This window comes from Sminthopsis crassicaudata, chromosome 6 (genome assembly GCF_048593235.1).
Source record: "Sminthopsis crassicaudata isolate SCR6 chromosome 6, ASM4859323v1, whole genome shotgun sequence".
Lineage (NCBI taxonomy): Eukaryota > Metazoa > Chordata > Mammalia > Dasyuromorphia > Dasyuridae > Sminthopsis > Sminthopsis crassicaudata.
Genome location: NC_133622.1, coordinates 75412398 through 75431603, shown reverse-complemented (window position 1 = coordinate 75431603; position 19206 = coordinate 75412398). Strand labels below are relative to the sequence as shown.

General features: G+C 35.2%; 1 protein-coding gene across 3 annotated transcripts in view; it reads right to left on the bottom strand.

Annotated features, from left to right (window-relative positions):
- Window positions 1-357: 357 nt before the first annotated feature.
- The window catches only part of EDNRA (endothelin receptor type A), an 82253-nt gene continuing 63404 nt past the window's right edge, over window positions 358-19206 (bottom strand). For all 3 annotated transcript variants that reach the window (XM_074276004.1, XM_074276006.1, XM_074276005.1), the window contains exons 5-8: window positions 11375-11527; window positions 6305-6438; window positions 5519-5627; window positions 358-3425 (exon numbers count right to left, since the gene is read on the bottom strand). In XM_074276004.1, coding sequence (XP_074132105.1) covers window positions 3285-3425; window positions 5519-5627; window positions 6305-6438; window positions 11375-11527 — 537 coding nt within the window. In that variant the 3' untranslated portion in view covers window positions 358-3284. The remainder of the gene's footprint in view (window positions 3426-5518; window positions 5628-6304; window positions 6439-11374; window positions 11528-19206) is intronic.

Below are 19206 nucleotides of genomic sequence, written 5' to 3'. Positions count from 1 at the left end.
CTTTTGCTGATTCTGCTTGCTGAATACCATCTCTCTTGTTGGAATGGCAAAGTTAGAAGTAGGAGCTGGAATTCTGATTTGGGAAACACCAAGTAAGCCAGTTTGGCTGGAGCATGCAAAGTGAAGGGAAATGATGTGGGAAAGAAATCTCCAACAGTGGATCCATAGCTAGACTATGAAAGGCTTTAAGGCCATTTCTTGCCAAGAAGCAATAGGGATCCACTGAAACATATAGCAGACTTGTGTTTCAGGAAGATTATTTGTGTGTATAAAAATGATTTGTGAGGGGAGAGAAACGGAAGTCAGGATTTTTTTCCTATGGAGAAAAAGTAGGAATAACCACCAAAATACCAGTAATACTTGTAGGAATATTTGCTTTATTTTACATTTCTGGGCCACTTCCATTAGGGGACCTTGGCATCTGGCTCATTTCTATAGGGAGTCATCTTGCTGTACAGATATGATAAATACTGTGGAAATTAGCTTCCTCAAAAGCATGATTATTTTCTACAAAGCTTATCGACAACCCACATATTAAAGCTCATGCAGTTACTATTTGATGCCAGAAATGTACGACGTTCTGGATTTATAAAATACATTTCATCCATATGCAAGAAACCATTTTTTTTTTACAATTATGATTGTCTAAACAAAATTCTTGTAATACTTTAGCTTATGTTATAGGCATATGTCATTTCATGTGCTGTACCAATAAATGAAGGGGATGTGGCAGGATAATACTTGAAAAAGCAGAGTTTTCTAGCCTCTCAGTTTCAATGACAAAACCTAGGATACGTTTTTAGGTGGGGTTGTGTCTGGGATTGTGTCTAAATGCAGCACCGTAAATAAGCTTAGCTCTGTGTTAGCAAAACAGGATTCCTGGCATTGTCTTCTAGCACTACTTAGCATTCTCATGAATTTATTGTCCATTTTTTTTCTGCTCTTGATGACATCAGGACAGGAAAATCTTTGTATGGAAACTCCCCCTAGAGTTGTAAATTATGTGAATTAGTCTGTAACATATAGTTATAGAGAACTTCCTGGGCACTAAAAGGATAAGTGACTTGGTCACACAACCATGATGTACTAGAAGCAGTACATGAACCAAGGCTTTCCTTCTATCCAGTACATTGGGCTGCCTCTCGGCACTGGATATATAGCAGATATTATAAAGTAATACATTCCTATCACTATAGCACAGGAGATGACACAATCCAATATGTTACTTCATCAAAAAATTAGTTAAAAAAAAGATATCATCTTATTGCATTGATCTCGTAACTCCTGCCAGTCATTTATTCAGTGTATTGGCCTTCTCTTTGGAATGACAACTGTGGTCACTAGCCTTGGGAACATAGAGGCTTCTGAAGTAAAATGAATCATCCAGGTTAAATGTCCCCAAAGGTTTTGTTCAGGGTCCACTAGCAGGCACTGCTTTTGAACAATACTATCAGGTTATGGTTTGGTACACAACTGCATATATTATATGCACACTTAAGTATATATATATATATATATATATATACACACAGACACATCATGGAAATATAATATAAAAAAAAATCTGCAAAGAAATTTACAAATGGTGTTTCTATGTACACTTGAAGGCTTTCTGCTGTGCACAGACTGTAAACATCTGGGAAGTTGCCCAGGATAAGCCACTGGAGGCACTTTGAAATGGTGACCTTGTGAGTAGGTTAATGTGAAGAAGGCTTGTGCTTTGGACCTGGGACATGAAGAAGTCCAGATTGGCATTTAGGATTTCATTTCAACCTGGCATGGTAAACCCCATAATCTCCTAGCAGTTTTCTGTGGCAGAGATGAGGCATTGTAACTCAGAATATTTAATGTTCCATGTCTAATGATAGACGTGAAACACTCAGTGGCTAAGAACTAGTGCCACTTTTGAGAATCACTGAAATTTTAAGTACATATCAAAAGAAGAACTGCTAGAGCTTGGACTACTAGGCTTTAGTATTAAAAAAAAACAAAAAACAAAACAACTCTACTGAAAATGGAATACTTTGTTTAAACTTTGAATTCTGTATTTTCTTGCATTTCCTCTTAGATAAGTTGCTGAAAATTTCAGAAATCATTTAAGTGCTTTGCCTTTTACTTCTTAGTACATTCTCTTCACTTTGTAGGAGAAATAGATACTCCTAAAAATAAGAATAAGCTCATGGAAAACATCTGTTGAATCCAAAAGTAACTCCAGCATTTAATAAATGCCTATGGAATTGAAATGTGATTTGGGAATTTCAATATGCCCTTTAGCTTACAACATTAAAAATTCCCCACAAGAGGTTTCTTTAAAGTCTTTAGACTAATACTTACAGCCTGATAGAACACTGGATTGAGAGGCAGGAATATGGATTCAAAGCCCGTCTCTGATATTTCTTAGCTCTGTAATCCTGAGCAAGTCACTTTTCTCTAAACCTTGGTTTCTTCATCTATAAAATGAGGACAATTTTATCTGTAGTAGCTACTTTCCAGGGCTATTCACTTGTAGTAATAGTCATAAGATACTTTGCAAATTCAAAGCACTAAGTAAATGTTAATTATTATTAATAGCACATCATCGTACCTTCTGGTGCTTTCAGTTTGAGTTTTAAGTGCCAAAATTAAAGCTGCTTTTAAGACATATATTTTTATAGATTCATCATTGCTTAGAGAAACCTTACCTTCTGACTGCTCATGAAATCTACTTCTTTCTTTGCAAAACGTGTAGAACAAGAGCAAAAGATTGTGACTATGCTACTAAAATATGTAATTAAAAAAAAGAATACTGGTGTGGACTGACATTTAAAACAAAGGTGGCTTAAACCCATACCGTGTTTTCTAAGAAAAACAAATTTCAACATTCAAGAGGCTGGAGATGCACTATATTGCCCACAGTCCTTCTTCCTGTGGCCCTCACCAACATTTCATGGTGCCATTTCTCAGCAGACCTCAGCCAGAAGGTGCACTGTATGCCAGTCACATTTGGGGAAGTTTCACTTCCTGCAAAAGGAGCAGATGTGTCCCCAGGGGCTAAGAACTCTAAGAGAGTTCTTTCCAGGTTCCCCCCAACACCACTGAATGTCATCTCTGAAAAATGTCAAGTCAGCTGAAAGCAGTCAGCTTCACAGGATGTAAAAGACATAACCAGGTTACTTGATGGCAATTCTCTAGTGCATTTTTCAGGGGAAGGAGCAGGGAAGAATGAGAAAATTCCTGGCTAAACATGTGTGGAAATCAGTCTTTCTTTTTTCATAAAGCTTGAGGCTTTGCCGGTATTCTGGGCATCAGTTTATGCTGTCCTTGTGGCTGCTCCTATCTGTGTTATGGTGGTTTTGTTCATGGGTTTTCCACTGGAAGCTTGTTCCATTCATTGGTACTGAGGTCATGAGACTTTTCGACTGGTAGCAGCAACAGCACAGACATGACTGGAAAAAAGGAAAGAGTTTAAAAATGTAATTCTCTTACTTAGTTTATCAAAAGAATCAAAAAGCTAGGGCCTTTGCCACCAAGTAGAGAATAATAGGCATTTAACTCTTAAACATTCAATATGTGTTTAATAGCAATAAAATAAAAAGCTGTCCTTTCCAGTGTCAACGGTTACCCTGTCTCATTCCTGATTAATCCTTTCCATTCTGCAAAGAACAAAGGAAGACCGTGTATTTAATAAGAGAAGGCTTCAAACTTGACTGAAATGACTACTCTGTAACAAGGAAGGATCTACTGGGGACACTGGGCAGAGTCATTGGGAAATAAAGTTCAGGGGAAAATGTACATGAATAAAACATTTACAGTATTTTAAAAGAATAAAAAGGCCCTTAGCTTGAGATCAACAAAGTGAGCTGTCTTCCGCCTCCCTGTCTCCCAAAGATTAATTAATTAGCATTTGTCTAGCCATTAATGCTCCTGGTTTAATGGACAGTTTTATGATTGTTATAAATATTTAAAAATTTAGGCATCAACTGCAAAGAGTCAACTGATGGAGCAACAAGTAAAATTCCATATTTTAGGTTGCTATGTTAATTACCATACTTTTAGACTAAAAACCATAATAATTTAATTAAGATTAACTGCAAATCATCCAATGGTGTATGTGCATGAATATTTATGCATGCATGTATGTGTTTATGTATATGTGTACCTATTTGCAGTGATTCACTTCAATGAATTTACTGTTAAGTAATAAACTGGGTTTGCTCAAAAGAATGGTTTTGAGAACTAAAGGAAACTTTCTCTTCTAATGACATTTCTTCAGTTTAAGGAACCAATAAATATTCACATCTGGCTTCCCTGAATAAATTATATTAGCAACATGTACTGTGTTATCATAAAAGCTGGTGTAATATGCTATTTAGAATTCTGGAAGGTTAAGATGGTAGCTTGCATACTAACTTAAGACTTTTATATTTCCTGATATTTGTATTTTAGGATTTCTTTTAATGGAGTAATTACCAGGCAGATAACAAAAATTACCTTTCATTTTAATGTTAGCCCAGCATATTGTGGTTATTTGTGATATCATTTTTAGAGAAGTTACTTTCTACTTTCTGGTTGTATAAGTGCTGTATTATTTATTTGAAACTTTCCTGTCTCTATAACTTTTAATAAAGCATGCATCCCTTTCTGGAATATATTCATTCCTCATTTTTGCTTTGAAGAAACATTCAGTCTTCAAAGTTCATTTATCACTTCTTAAAAGAAGCCTTTCTCTTGATCCAAGCAGTTATTAGTACTTTCCTTCTTGAGATTACTTTATATTATGTCATATATGGTTTGTCTTTACTTATTTGTGTATCCAATATATTCTTCCTCTATCCTTCCTTCCATTTCTAGTAGAATATAAGCTCACAAAAAGCAGGGACTATTTGTTTGTTAAGGGCTTAGCTCAGTGCCTAGCCCATAGATGTTTGCTGCATTCAATATCATCTCCTCTAATTTTTTTTTTATAATTCTTCCAGCTGGTGAAAATGATAGTTACTTTTGAAGCTAATATTGGTAATATCTGCTATACTCTGGATCACTAAATATCACACATAGAACATTGTATCTGAAGGCAGGAAGACCTGAGTTTAGAGACTTATTAATTTGGTAATATCTGCTATACTCTGGATCATTAAATATCACACATAGAACACTGTATCTGAAGGCAGGAAGTCCTGAGTTTAGAGACTTATTAATATTGGTAATATCTGCTATACTCTGGATCATTAAATATCACACATAGAACACTGTATCTGAAGGCAGGAAGTCTTGAGTTTAGAGACTTACTAGGAGTATGATCCTGGAAAAATCACCTAATCTCTGTCTTCCTTAGTTTCCTCAATTTTAAAATGGGGATTATATTAATGCCTACCTGTCAGGATTGTTGTGAGGAAAAAATGAGAATATTTGTGAAGTGCTTTTCAAATCAGAAAGTATTATTTGATACTAATAACAAAATCAATAATAACAATATAATACATGATAGCTATTATTATCTAATTTTTATTTTTCTTAAAATCATCTTCTAAAGAGCTCTTACCTGGAAACAGTTTTTAAACTTTTTGCTGACAAAATACAGTGCTATCGGATTTATACATGAATTCATAGTTGCCAAGTTAATGCTGATGTAATCCATAAGCAATAAGAAACTAGAGCAAAAGAAAATAACATGGAATAATTAGAACATACATTATTCTTTCATATGCTAACTAGAATATATTCCTGAAGTAAGCATTCTTCCTGCCTAGAAGCCATTTCCAACAAATCTTTTCTATATACTATTTTTTTTTTAAAGGATGGTAGTCTCAGTTTCATAAAGTAGTTTTAGTTTTTTGTTTTTGGCTTAACATATAACCATAAACATAGCAGCAGAAAGTCTAAGGACATGGAGAGAAGAAACTACCTTTTTTATCTCTTTCTATGCTATAGTGGAAAGTAACTAGATTTAGAGTCGGAGGTCTTAGTTACATTCCCAACTCTTATTAGTTAGCTTTCTGACCATGAGGAAAAAAATACTTAACTCTATAATTCAGTTTCCTCATTTACAAAGTGAGAGGATAGGTCCATTGTGCCTTTAAATGCACAATTCCTTTAGGGAGTTTCCCCCTGAAAGCAATGGCAGCTAAACATTAGGGACATTCAAAGAGATCACCATTAAGATATGCAGGATTAAAAAAACAAAAACAAAAACAAAAACATGTGCAGAATAGTCACAAGAGCCTTATTCTGTTGAGGAATCCCTAATTTCCTTCTAGGGAAATTAGTCTGTTTAAACTTCAATTTGCTTATTTTGAAAGAGGAAATAAGTAAATGACAAATACAATACCTAAGCAATTCACACCGGTTCATATCCCTCTCATTGTACACGGTCTTCTTCAAGATTCGGCTCAGATGAAGAGGAAACCAACAAAGAGCAAATATCACAACTAAACAGAAGACTGTTTTTGCTACTTCACGGCGCTAAAGAGAAAAAAAAATACAAATGAAAGTTATTTAGCTGTAGATGAATTGTGGTAAAAAAGTGATTATAGCCATGAGAGAAAGATCTATCCCTTGAAAGAGTCAGATAAATTGTCTTCCAGAAACTTCTTAAAGGATCTATCAGTTAATATTCAAGTTGAACTTTTTGTTAATTTAAGAAAAAAAAATTGATGACTTGTTTTTATGTCAATCATTCCTACATTGTCTTGCCAATGGCCAGAATGCCAAGGGCATCCTCTGCTCTCCTCCTCTTGTGACAAAGAAATATAATTAGCAAAAATGTCTGAAGCAGACTTTGTGTGACAATATGTTTAATATTATGCTTTAGTAGTCCTCTACCTCTCAACCAATAGGAAGGAGGAAGGTATATATTTCATTATCTGTTCTCTGTAACTAATTTTATAATGATTACTTTTGCATTACTTAGCAACTAGCTTCATTTTAAGGAACTTTTCATTAGTAGTAGTGTAATGTGTGTGTGTGTGTGTGTGTGTGTGTGTGTGTGTATGTATGGTGGCCTTTCAGCAATGTGGTGAAAAAGGACACGAGATGGGGGGTTCAGGGAAAATAAGAGCAGTTGAATCAAAGTTGTACAATGTGTAAAAGTTCTGGCTGGGGGTAGCATGCCAGGTAAAAAGATTGCTTTATCTGCAGCAGCTCTAAGTGAAGCAAGATTTCAGCCAGATATAAATGAATGTTAACCACCGAGGGGAGGGTAAAATGCATGGGGTAAGAAGTAAGGGTGACCTTCTCTTCTGATCCCACAGTCCGAGAACCCATATTCAGAACTCTTGGCTATGCTTGATTTTAGGCAACATGAGGCAATAAACAGAATTCTGGGGTGTTGAGTCAATGGGCTTTGTTTTGAATTCTATTTTTGATGACCTGGACCAAGAAAGTCACTTAACTTCTCTGGCCCTCAGCTTTCATATTTGTAAAATAAAGAATTGGAGCAGAATCTCTCAAGGTTTGTTTTGGTTCTAAATCTAATATCAAATGATTCTCTCTAATCTGAGGAGTGTAATAGATAGAACACTGGACTTGGAGTCAGAAAAGACTTAGGTCTTTTCTGTGACTGTGGCAAGACAATCATCCCTAAAATGGGGGATAGTAGTACCTCATAGGTAGATTATTGTGAACCTCAAATGATATAATGGATGTAAAATGTCATGCAAAGCTTACTGTGCTATATCAATGCTAATTATTATTGTTGTTTTTTTTAATGTCAGGTAGTAAACATTTATAAAGATCAAGCACTGTGCTAAGGATTGGGGAAAAGGAAAGAGGCAAAAGATATACCTGGTGGGGCAGGTAATAGGGGATTTCCATATGGTGGCAATGTCAGAGGAGAGAAGGGAGTTATTTGAGAATTACTGTGAAGGTGAAATTGATAAGCTTTGGCAATATATGGGAGAAATGAGAAAGTAAGGAATTGAAAATCAGTCTGTGGGAGCCTGAGGCACAGGGAGGAGAGGGTTTCTCTCTATAATAGGAAAGGTAAAATGTAGGGATCTTGTAGAGGAAAGATAATGAGTTTAGTTTTGGACATTTGGAGTAGAATCCAGTTTGAGCTGTCTGAAAGGAAGTTGGGGCTGCAGGATAAGTATAATTATCATGTGCTTGAAAGGACAGTACCATGCACACACAGATCATCTAGTATAACAGTTCATTTTAATGGATGAGGAAACTGAAACCCAGAATCAGCAACTATTTGAAATATTAGGTAAAGGGCTATTACTTTATTTAATTATTTATTTATTTTTTTACTTCACTAAAAAAGACTTTAATCACTTCATTAAGTAAGTAGAGATGATTATTTTTTATCATATAAGTCAAAATAGATATTGAAAATTATTCTCCCTTTTTCTTCTTTTAAAGGATATGATTGCCTTTCCACTTAACATTTTTTTTTAATTATAGTTTTTTATATACAAAACATATGCATGGGTAATTTTTCTACCTTGACCCTTGCAAAAACTTCTGTTCCAACTTTTCCCCTCCTTCTTTCCAACCCCTCCCCTAAATAGCAGGTAGTCCCATACATATTACATATGTTAAAGTATATGTTAAATACAATATATGTATATATATTTATACAGATATCTTGTTGCATAACAAAGATCGGATTTTGAAAGAAGATAAAAATGACTTAAGAAAAAAACAAAAATGCAACAGAAAGAGTAGAAATGCTATGTTGTGGTTCATACTCATTTCCCAGTGTTTTTTTTTCTGGGTGTAGCTGATTCTGTTCATTACAGATCAATTGGAATTGATTTGGATCCTCTCATTGTTGAAGAGAAGGGCTACTACTTTATGAAGCAGAGGAGCCAGTTAGATTGAACTGGCTTTGAAGGTCTTGGCACTTCAAAGTCTATACTGGATTAGGAAAATCATAGGTTGTGATTTTTCTTTGGCTATTAATTGGGGCACATTGTGTTTATTTTCTAAGAGTGTGCACATTTAGAAATTGAGCTAGTCATGTAAAATACAGTCTGTCTGCAACTAGGATTAGCCAACATCAAGAGGAAACTGATTGAAATGGGGACTGGAGGCGTAACACTGCCTTGCCCCTAACCACCTAGTATTAGATGTGTGAAACCTATAATAAGACCATATGACTAGTATAACCACACAAAAGGTTTCCAAGAGTTAGTAAAGACAGGGCTGGCATCCCTCCACCCAGTCAGTATTTATTTGATCTTCTTGAGTTGCCAGTTAAGCTAAAATATGAAAAAAATCAGTAGTCTCAAGTAGAACACAATAGGACAGAGGTATCTAGACAGAAGATCCTATGTGTGGCCTATTTGCTCTTATTGGTGCCGCTTTTTAAAAGAGCCATTTTATCTAAGGGTGGGCAGATTGGTATTAACAGAATATTTGCTAGGTGTAATAGAGATGAAGAGTTGGGTTCTAGTATTAGTATGCAATAGATCACTTACTAGCTATGTGACCAATCACTCAATTCAATTCAGTTCATTTCAATTCAATTCAATGGCTTATTTATAGAGTGCCTACCATGTGAGAAGCATTATTCATTGATCCTCTCTGGATATCAATTTTCTTATTTGCAAAATGGTATTATTCCCTGACCTACCAAAAACTCACTGTGTGACATTAGGTTTCAGTTTTCCCACCTGCAAAATATTGTTCAGCTGTGATGCCATTTGGGGTTTTCTTAGTAAAGAGATTGGATTGATTTACCATTTCTTTCTTCAGTTCATTTTACAGATAAGAGAACTGAAGCAAAAAGGATTAAATGACTTGCCTAGAGTCACACAGCTTGTAAGTGTGTCTGAAGCCAGACTTGATCTAAGAAAGATGAGTTTTCCTGACTTCAGACTGGGCGCTCTATCCACTAAGCCACTTAGCCCAAATGGAGAATGGTAAATGCAGGATTTAAAATGGTTTTGTTTCTCTTCTATCTCTTTCCTCACTGGGGAAGAAAATAAAATATGTGTTAATTGTAAAAAAGAAAATTTCTCATATTTTCTATACAATGTTAAGGAAATAATCACATTTACAGGCTTTTAGATATGGGACACATACTGACTGGATGATGCATGTCAATTTACTTGATTCTCATATTGAAGTATACCAGGCAATTCTCTTTAGTCTCTAAGATGCAAAAGAGTTGCTAAACAACAATGGTATAAGGAATTTCTTAACTGGGAGTGGGAATTTCCATCAAGAGCAAAAACTAAAAAATAATAGTGCTTTAAAAGTTTACAAAGCAAAGCAAAAATTTGACAAAGTTTTCTTATAGCAACCTATGAGGGAGGTGGCAATGGTGGTAGAAACATTATCTTCTTCATTTTATAATGAAAGCTCTAAGAGATTAAATAATTTGTAATTTAGGATAAGAAATTTAGAGCCACTCAGCATTAAACATAAGTCTACTATATGCCAGGCACTGTACTAAGTATTAGAAATACAAAGAAAAGCAGAAGACACTTCTTCCTTTTAGGAGCTTACAATCTAATGGGGTAGACACTACGAACAGCTATATACATATGTATAGATGTGATAAGTAGGAAATAATTAATTGAAGAAAGAAATTAGAATTTTTTTTAAGGGAAAGGCTGCCTTTAGAAGATGGATTTTTAACTGGGACTTGAAGGAATCTAGGGTACTCATGAGGAGATGAAGAGGAAGTACATTCCATACTTGGGGGACAGCCAGTAAAAATGCCCAGAGTTGGGAAATGAAGTTTCTTGTTGATGAGATAGCAAAGAGGCCAGTGTCACTAATAGTCCAAATGCCTCATTTTATAAATGAGGGAAATGACGTCCACCAATGAGTTAAGTACTCTGACAAAATTCTCATGTGTATCAAGTGGCAGATCCATAAACTCCTGGTCTATGATTCAGAATCCAGTGCTGTCATTATGATGCCTTTTTCTTTACTCTGGGATCTGTTGGAACTGGGATCCTGACCTAGGAGTCTCTTAACTCCAAGTTCAAAGCTGATAATGTACCATATGTGAAAATGCTTTTTAAAACAATAAAGCATTATGCAAGGATCTGCTACCATATCTTATCACAAATTCACTAAAGGGGATCACCAACATGGATGGAAGCCCTCTAACATCTTCCTTACACTGTGAGGATATCCTTGTGGGCTGTCCATTGGTTTTCTCTTTCTTACCACATGATTAAATTGTTCTTTTCTTAGATCATACTGTATTAGATGCCATTCTACATCTGTACAAATGGTACTTGTGATTTGGGTTTTGAGATCATAGGATTACCTGCTTACTACATCCACAATTTTATTTGGACCAAAGTATTTCAAAGCATTCTGCTCAAAAAGAAACTCCACTGCTGAGCTTTTGTTTTTCTTTTCTGTTTACCTCAAATAGGATGACATTTGTACTGTACTATACTGTATAAATGCAAATCATTACCATGATTATTACCTGCTTAAGGTGCTCGCTGAGTGCAATTCTTAAACTGCCATTTCTTCTGTTGAGCATCTCACAAGTCATTAAGGTATAAAAGATGGCAGTACACGCTAACGGCACACAGAAATAGAAACCGAAGAGCCACCAATCTTTTGCATCTCGGTAAAACTGTAAATAGAAGAGGGGAAAAAAAGAGGAGATAATCATGCAAATTAAGTGCAAAGTATCCCTGAAGTATGCTAATAACAAGGCTGCAGCAGCAAGATCCTTATATACATAGAGAAAAGTTTGTATGTCTGCTCTGGTTATAATAATTCAGCGATGACAAAGGAGCAGAAAGTCAATTCTAAAGTCAAAAATTCAGAAAATTATCTTACTCTTTTTTTTTAACCAGCTCACAAAAAATGTAGAATTTTAAACCAAACATATACCAGTGTTCCAGTGTGCTACAGAGGTGACCCTGAATTCTTGAAAGCTCTCTAAATGGAATGTGCACTTTGGCAGATGCTCCCAAATTGGAAGGGCTGTGAATATGGGTCCTAGTGATAGACACGATGGGAGTTGTTCTAGGATCAGCCTTGCCAACTCCACAGAAACTCGAGGATTAGCCACCACAAGTAATCAAAATTTTTTCTTTTCTTTCTTTCTTTCTTTCTTTCTTTCTTTCTTTCTTTCTTTCTTTCTTTCTTTCTTTCTTTCTTTCTTTCTTTCTTTCTTTCTTTCTTTCTTTCTTTCTTTCTTTCTTTCTTTCTTTCTCTCTCTCTCTCTCTCTTTCTTTCTTTCTTTCTTTCTTTCTTTCTTTCTTTCTTTCTCTCTTTCTCTTCCTTCCTTCCTTCCTTCCTTCCTTCCTTCCTTCCTTCCTTCCTTCCTTCCTTCCTTCCTTCCTTCCTTCCTTCCTTCCTTTCTTTCTTTCTTTCTTTCTTTCTTTCTTTCTTTCTTTCTTTCTTTCTTTCTTTCTTTCTTTCTTTCTTTCTTTCTTTCTTTCTTTCTTTCGCCACAGTAATTCAAGAAATGTGAAAGGACTGTAATTTACCCCAATTGTGGTAGTACCCCATGGATGAAATCATAGATTTATAAGAAAGTGCTTTAAATTTTAAAAAAAAGTTAGTTTCAATTGAATACTACTGTATAAAGACCTCTCTTTGGTAAAAATTAATCTGTATTTTGAAACATGCAGTCATAGCTATGTTATGTAGCATATTGCAAGCACTTAAAGTGCTCTCTAAATACCAGCTATCATGGTAAGTGGCAGTATGATACAGTAGATAAAGTGCTTAGGGGTTCAGATCCTAAGTCTGGCTTTTATTACCCATGTGACCACTAGCAAATGACTTTACTTGCCTAAGTTTCAGGTTTCTTATCTCTAAAATGGAGAAAGTTACAGAGAAAGTTACCTCAGAAAGTTATTATGAAGTTCAAAGTAAAGTGTTTTACAAACATTAAAGCAATAAATAAATGTCAATTGTTATTTCTTCACTCATTTACAACTACAATGGAGCACAACCTCTTTGAAGTCAGGACTATTTTGTTTTGGTTTTTGTATTTCCTGGTCTTAACAAGTACTTACTAATAGCAGGCACTTACTTAATTCTTAGTAAATTTTATTGATGCTGGTTTGCCTTTGTCCCCTGGGTGGAAGAATTCTTAATGGACTATGTGGAGCTGATGAATGGAGGATGAGAGTACTTTGGTTTCATAGGCAGTTAACCCCTTGCCTGGTATGCATGCTATGTAACCTCACTGTTGGAAAATTAGAGCCATCAATAACTTCTTTTCCACTCTTTTTTTCCTTTTTTTTTTTTAAATGCTTACCACCTGGAAGTCATTTGAAGAGAATACCATCTCTAAAGAGGCACTGAGCTTAACTTTCCTACTGGGTTTGGGAAAAGCTCATATTAGTTAACCAAAAGATTGTTCTGAATTATTTCTTTTTAAAAATGAAAATTTTGATTTTCCACAAAGATGGAGATTGAAACACTACACTCAAACACTTTCTGCTTCCAAATGATTAATCTGAGAAGGGAAGAAACCCCTTCTTTCCCATCATTTCCTTTCAGATTGTTTACTTAGCAAGGACATACCCCACACTGTAACCTCAGTTCCCACAGTAAAAAATGATGGGACTAGTCTATGAAGACTTAGGTAATTTCTGATTATAATACAAACAATGAGAGCTCCAGTGGGCAGTACTTACAGTATTTCTATTAATGGCTACAGAATAATAAAAATGTGATACAAAATTACAAAGAAATTGACTTATTTTGAGCTATTTATTTAAATGTTTTCTTGGAAGTATTTTATTCTACATCAATTCAACAGTGGGATATAATGGAAAGAGCAAGAGAACTTGGAGTCTAAATCTCTTTTTACCAATTAGTTCTGAGGTGACCATTGGCAGGCCATTTGAACCTCTCAGTTTCTTTATCTGTAAAATGGAATTAGACTATGATTCTTAAGATTCTTTTCAACTTTGTGATCCTATGATTCTATGAGCAAAAACTGACTGAATTCCTTCTTTGGATAAGACATTGAACTAAGTCAATGATGTCCATTCAAAAACCATTTGTTTTTTTCCCCTCTTTTATTCTCTTAAGCAATAAAAAAACAAGTCAAGAGATGAATAAACACAAGATCACTTGTGGAAGGAGAGAATGCTAGGACATTCTCTATCACAACAGTCAAGTCAATTAAAGAAAAGCAGTGTTAAAGTATTTTAGCCACAAAGGATTTCTGTCAAATTTAAGTTTTGTTTTCTAAAACATGGATTGCAGAAAGGGTCTCCTTTTCTTTGGAATCCAATAAATCTGTGATTTCATTGATGTTGGCATTTTCTCAGATTTTGCAGATCATAATCCACCCATGTGTATTCATTCAGCCCCTGTAAATTCACTATAAGGAAATCTGCCCAATGTGCTGAGGGCGCTTCTTTTGTTCTCTCAACAACATGAGGACACCAGAGTAGTGAGTGAATGAGCAACCAATGGAACCATCAGCTAAGCCTCCTCCTTCTTGTGCAACTAGCTCATCTTTTTCATTCATGGATTTCTTTAATGATATCTTTTATTTCTCTCTCTGTTTTTATCTTTGTAGCCATACACACACACACACACACACACACACACACACACACACACACACACACACACATATATGTAAATGTAAAATCAACTACATCAGAGAGACATCTTCATATTTTATTATCTTTACTCCCAGAAATGTGAAGTTTCTGTGCGCAATACTTTCCCTAGTATCTATTGTCCTGTTGTCAAATGTGAAAAAGTAGGTGTTGACCCATGTTTTGGGGGAGCAGGTTCTAGGTCCAGGATCGAAAAGATTACTTCATGTCCCCAGAGTAAGGGTCAGAAACCTTTTCTTATAGGAGTATTGCCAGGATGGTTAAAAAAAAGAGTTTGACTAGGTATCCCAAAGAGATCATAAAAGAGGGAAAGGGACTCACATGTGCAAAAATGCTTATAGCAACTTTTTTTTTTTTTTTTGATAGCAAGGAATTGGAAATTGAGTGGAAGTGGCTGAATAAATTGTACTAGTTTTGTGCAGTGGCAGTATTGTATTCAATGAGATTTAGCCGAGGGCCAATTATTACTAATTAAATAAATTGTAGTATTTTAATGTAATGGAATTTTTTTTTCCTGAGGCAATTGGGGTTAAGTGACTTGTCCAGAGTCACCCAGCTAGGAAATGTTATGTGTCTGAGATCAAATTTGAACTCAGGTCCTCTAGACTTCAGGGATGGTGCTCTATCTACTGTGCCACCTAGCTGCCCTGGAATATTATTGTTTTTATAAATGATGAGCTGGCTAATTTCAGAAAAGCCTTAATAATTCACATGAATGGATGCTGAGTGAAGTGAGCAAAACCAGGAGAATACTGTACATAGTAACAGCAAGATTAAAAAGTGATAAAAAAAACTATGATAGACTTAGCTTTTCTCAGCATTACAATGATCCAAGACAATTTAAGTTGACTTGGGATAAAAATTGCCATCCGCATCCAGGAAATGAATTGTGGAGACTGAATGCAATAGAAACATAGTATTTTTACTTTTTTTTTTCCTTTCTCGTTATTTTCCCCTTTCAATTATTCTTTGACAACAAGACTAAAGTGAAAATATATTTAAAGTTATTATATATGTATAATCTATATTAGATTGTTTGCTGTCTTGGGAAGGATGGAAGTAAGAGAAGGAGAAAGAAAAAAAATTGGAATTCAAAATCTTACAAAAATGAATGTCGAAAACTATCTTTAAATGTAATTAGAAAAAATAAACCGCCGTTAAGTAAAAAAAAATAGAGTAGGGGAGTGGGTTAAGGGTAGGGAATATCAAGCCTAACTTGTTGGTAGGGAAGACGTTAAATAAAGAGTATGAGAAAGAAATGAGAAAAAAGATTAAAAAAGAAAATTCACAGAATTTCAGAATTGGAAGGAACCTCAGAAGCCAGCTAGTCAAACTACCCCTAAACAAGAATCCTTTTTAAAACATACTCAAATGGTCACCCAGACTTTTCAATCAATAAACTAATCAATCAATAAAGATTTAAGTTCCTATAATATGCTAGGCATTGTGCTAAGTATGATAGACACAAAAGAGGCCAAAGATAGATTCTACCCTCAAGAATTTACAATCTATTCTAGGGCTTCTTAAATTTTTTCCCCTCACAACTTGTTTTTTTGACTGACATTTTTATATGACTCTGGCCATATAAGTGTAGTAATAGTAAATCACAATGTTGTGATCCTTATATTATTACAAGATTCCATATGGGGTTGCAAACCAAAGTTTAGCAAGCTGGGATCTAATTTATTGATTGAATTTGAACTCCTTGAAGACAAGAATGATGTTTTTTCTTTTCTTTTTATCCCCAGAAATTAGCACAATTTTTGGTATACAGTAGGTGATTAATAAATGCTCCTGGACTAAATGACACAGTTGGTGTGTCAGTTGGTTTTACAGAACTGTTTTTCTCAATTACAGGAGAGAACTGGGGTGGGGAGGAGGATAGTATTATCCAGAAATGCCTATGATGTAAAAGCAAAAAGCATCAATGAAAACTTATTTAAACATTTTAATATCTATATTTTTGAAAACAGAGACCCCATTATTCCTTGAGGGATCCTATTCTGTAATAGCATTGGTTCTATTTGGGAAATATCCCTTATATCAAACTTAAATTTGCCACCTAGCAACTTTCATCACTTTTGCCCACTGGAGCCAAAAGGAGAAAAGTCTCTTTATTCTTCAATATGCCAGGCCTTTACTTGAAAACAGCAAAAATGCTCTTTTCATTGATCTTCTGAAGTCTAAAAATCCCCAGTTCCTTCAACTAATGCTCATATGGCATGATCTCACCATAATGGTTAAAATTCTCTGATCACATTCCAACTTATTATTCATGTCCTTTCTAAAATAGGGCACCCAGCACTTAACATATAATACCAGATACAGTATAAAGAGGGGGGGAGAACTTAGAGAAAGAAGAAGGGGGAAAAGAGAATGAAAAAAGAGAGATGTATATATTATAGAGAATTGTAATCTGACTCTCATGACTGTTTAGGATAACCTCATCATTCTACAAGATTTCATCAGTCTTGAGACTCCACTTGATTGTGGTAGGGTCACAGGTTGATGGCCAATCCTTAGACAGTAATTTCTCCCACCATATCACAGACTTGTTCTCCCATTTCTATGGCATCTTGGATCTTGGTATTTGAATCCTGATTATAATAGCTGAAGATGTTGAATTCTATCATGATACTTTCATGCTCTATAATCCTTAGTAGCTCCCTATCACCTCCTGAATAAATTTCAAACTCCTGTGTCAACATGACAATGAGTTCAAAGAGTTTGAGACATTTGTTATTACTCACCATGATCCATTTTATGCTTCAGCTAAATTGGGCTCTATTCTTCTTCACTGAAGACACATTACATTATCTTGCTGCTGTCCCTTTATTTATACTTTCCCTGTGTCTGAGATGCCATTCTTTTTCTTCTAAATCTATTGATAGTTGATTTTCATTCACTTAGAAGTCTCAATTTTTAAAAATAAAAGTTTCTTTGGTGCTTTTTGTTTTTATAATATCACAGTCATTTTTGTACATCCTTTTAGCCCATTTAACATGTGACTGCTCAATGACATTTTCCCTTCCCTCTGAGAGAGGTAGGACTTCATTCCTGAGAATTTCTCTTTAAGGTACTTATGTTAATTTAAATGTATGCTGCAAATTATGGTTATCATAATCTATTAATAAGCATTTATTGAACACCTATTATATGCCAGGTTCTGTGATAATTCTTGAAAAATTCATATTTTTCAAATATGAAAAAAAGAAAGATATTTCCTGCCCAAGGAGCTTACATTCTAATGGGGGGAAGTCAGTTCATGAAAAAAAGCTGAAAAGTAAGGGGAGGTACCCAACTGGGGATGCATGATGGAGAAGTCAGAGAAGTTCCAAAATAGTATACCTAGGTGAGAAATGAGATATTTGAAGCTAGTGTCAAAGAAAATGGAGATTCTGAGTTTATTGTCCCATGCTCTAATTGGAAAGGCAGAAGATAATATAGAGCTATAGTATCAATAGAGGCTGCTGCATTCGATAGAGTGCTTTTCTTGGAGTCACAAGCACTAATCTTCATGAATTCAAATCTAGCTTCAAACACTGTATGATCCTGGGCAAGTCACTTATCTCTATTTGCCTTAGTTTTCTCATTGGTAAGTTGATCTGGCGAGAAGGAAATGACAGGCCCCTTCTAGGATCTTTGCCAAGAAAACTCTAAATGAGGTCATGAAGAGTCATAAATGACTGCACAATAACCAAAGCAACATCAAGGCTGATGACATCTTGCAGGATGATGAGGTTATATTAAAAATGTGTTTTCTTGGACAGGGTGGAGAAATCAATCAGAGAAGTACCAAAGTGGGATAGCCAGGCACCTGTGTTTATTTCTTTTTTTTTTCCTATTAATCTCTAAGTTTCATGAGAGCAATTACCTTGACTTTTCTGAACTTTGTGATATGGTAGCCAAGAGGACTAATGCCAACTTTGATGGCATCTTAATGCCATCTATGACTCTCTTAAGAGTCATAGAATTCAAAAATGTTAGTCTTGTTATGTTCAATCCTCGTCAGACCACATCTAGATCAAAGTACTCAATTTTGGGCATTTTTGGAAGACCATTGGTAAGTTGGCAAGAGCTCAGAGGAGGGAAGTGAGGCTGGTGAATGCTCTCAATTTCATGACACATGAGAATCAGTTGAAGGAAATGGGGATGGTTAGCCTATAGAAGTCAAAACTTAAATCTTCCAGTATTAAAGGGCTGCTATATGGAAGACAGATTCAACTTGCTTTGTCTAGTCATAGGGGACAGACTTAGAAACAACAGAAGGAAATTTAAACTTGATATAAAGAAAATTTCCCTTACAATTAGAGCTATTAAGAAATGAGATAAGCTACCTCAAAAAGCAGATTTTGTTGAGGCTCCCAAATAAGGTTGGATGGTTGACTACTGGGCATATACTATAGAGAGGATCCCTTACTAAAGTTTGAGTTGGACTCAATGGCCTGTTGGTTCTTTCCAACTGACATTCTGTGATTCTGTCCATATTAGGTAATTACTATATGTTGATTTCTTGTTACTATGACAATCCTGAAGCTCAATTCCAGTTTAATAACTTTTTGGCAAAAAGACCATTAGTACTGATTCCTTTTTTTTTGTTTCCTTCAAAAGCATTTCTTGGGGAAACATTCAGCTTACTGAGAGAGCTCTGCCATGCTATTTTGGAACTAAAATGACATATTGGTATTATGCAAAACAAAGGCAGAGAATC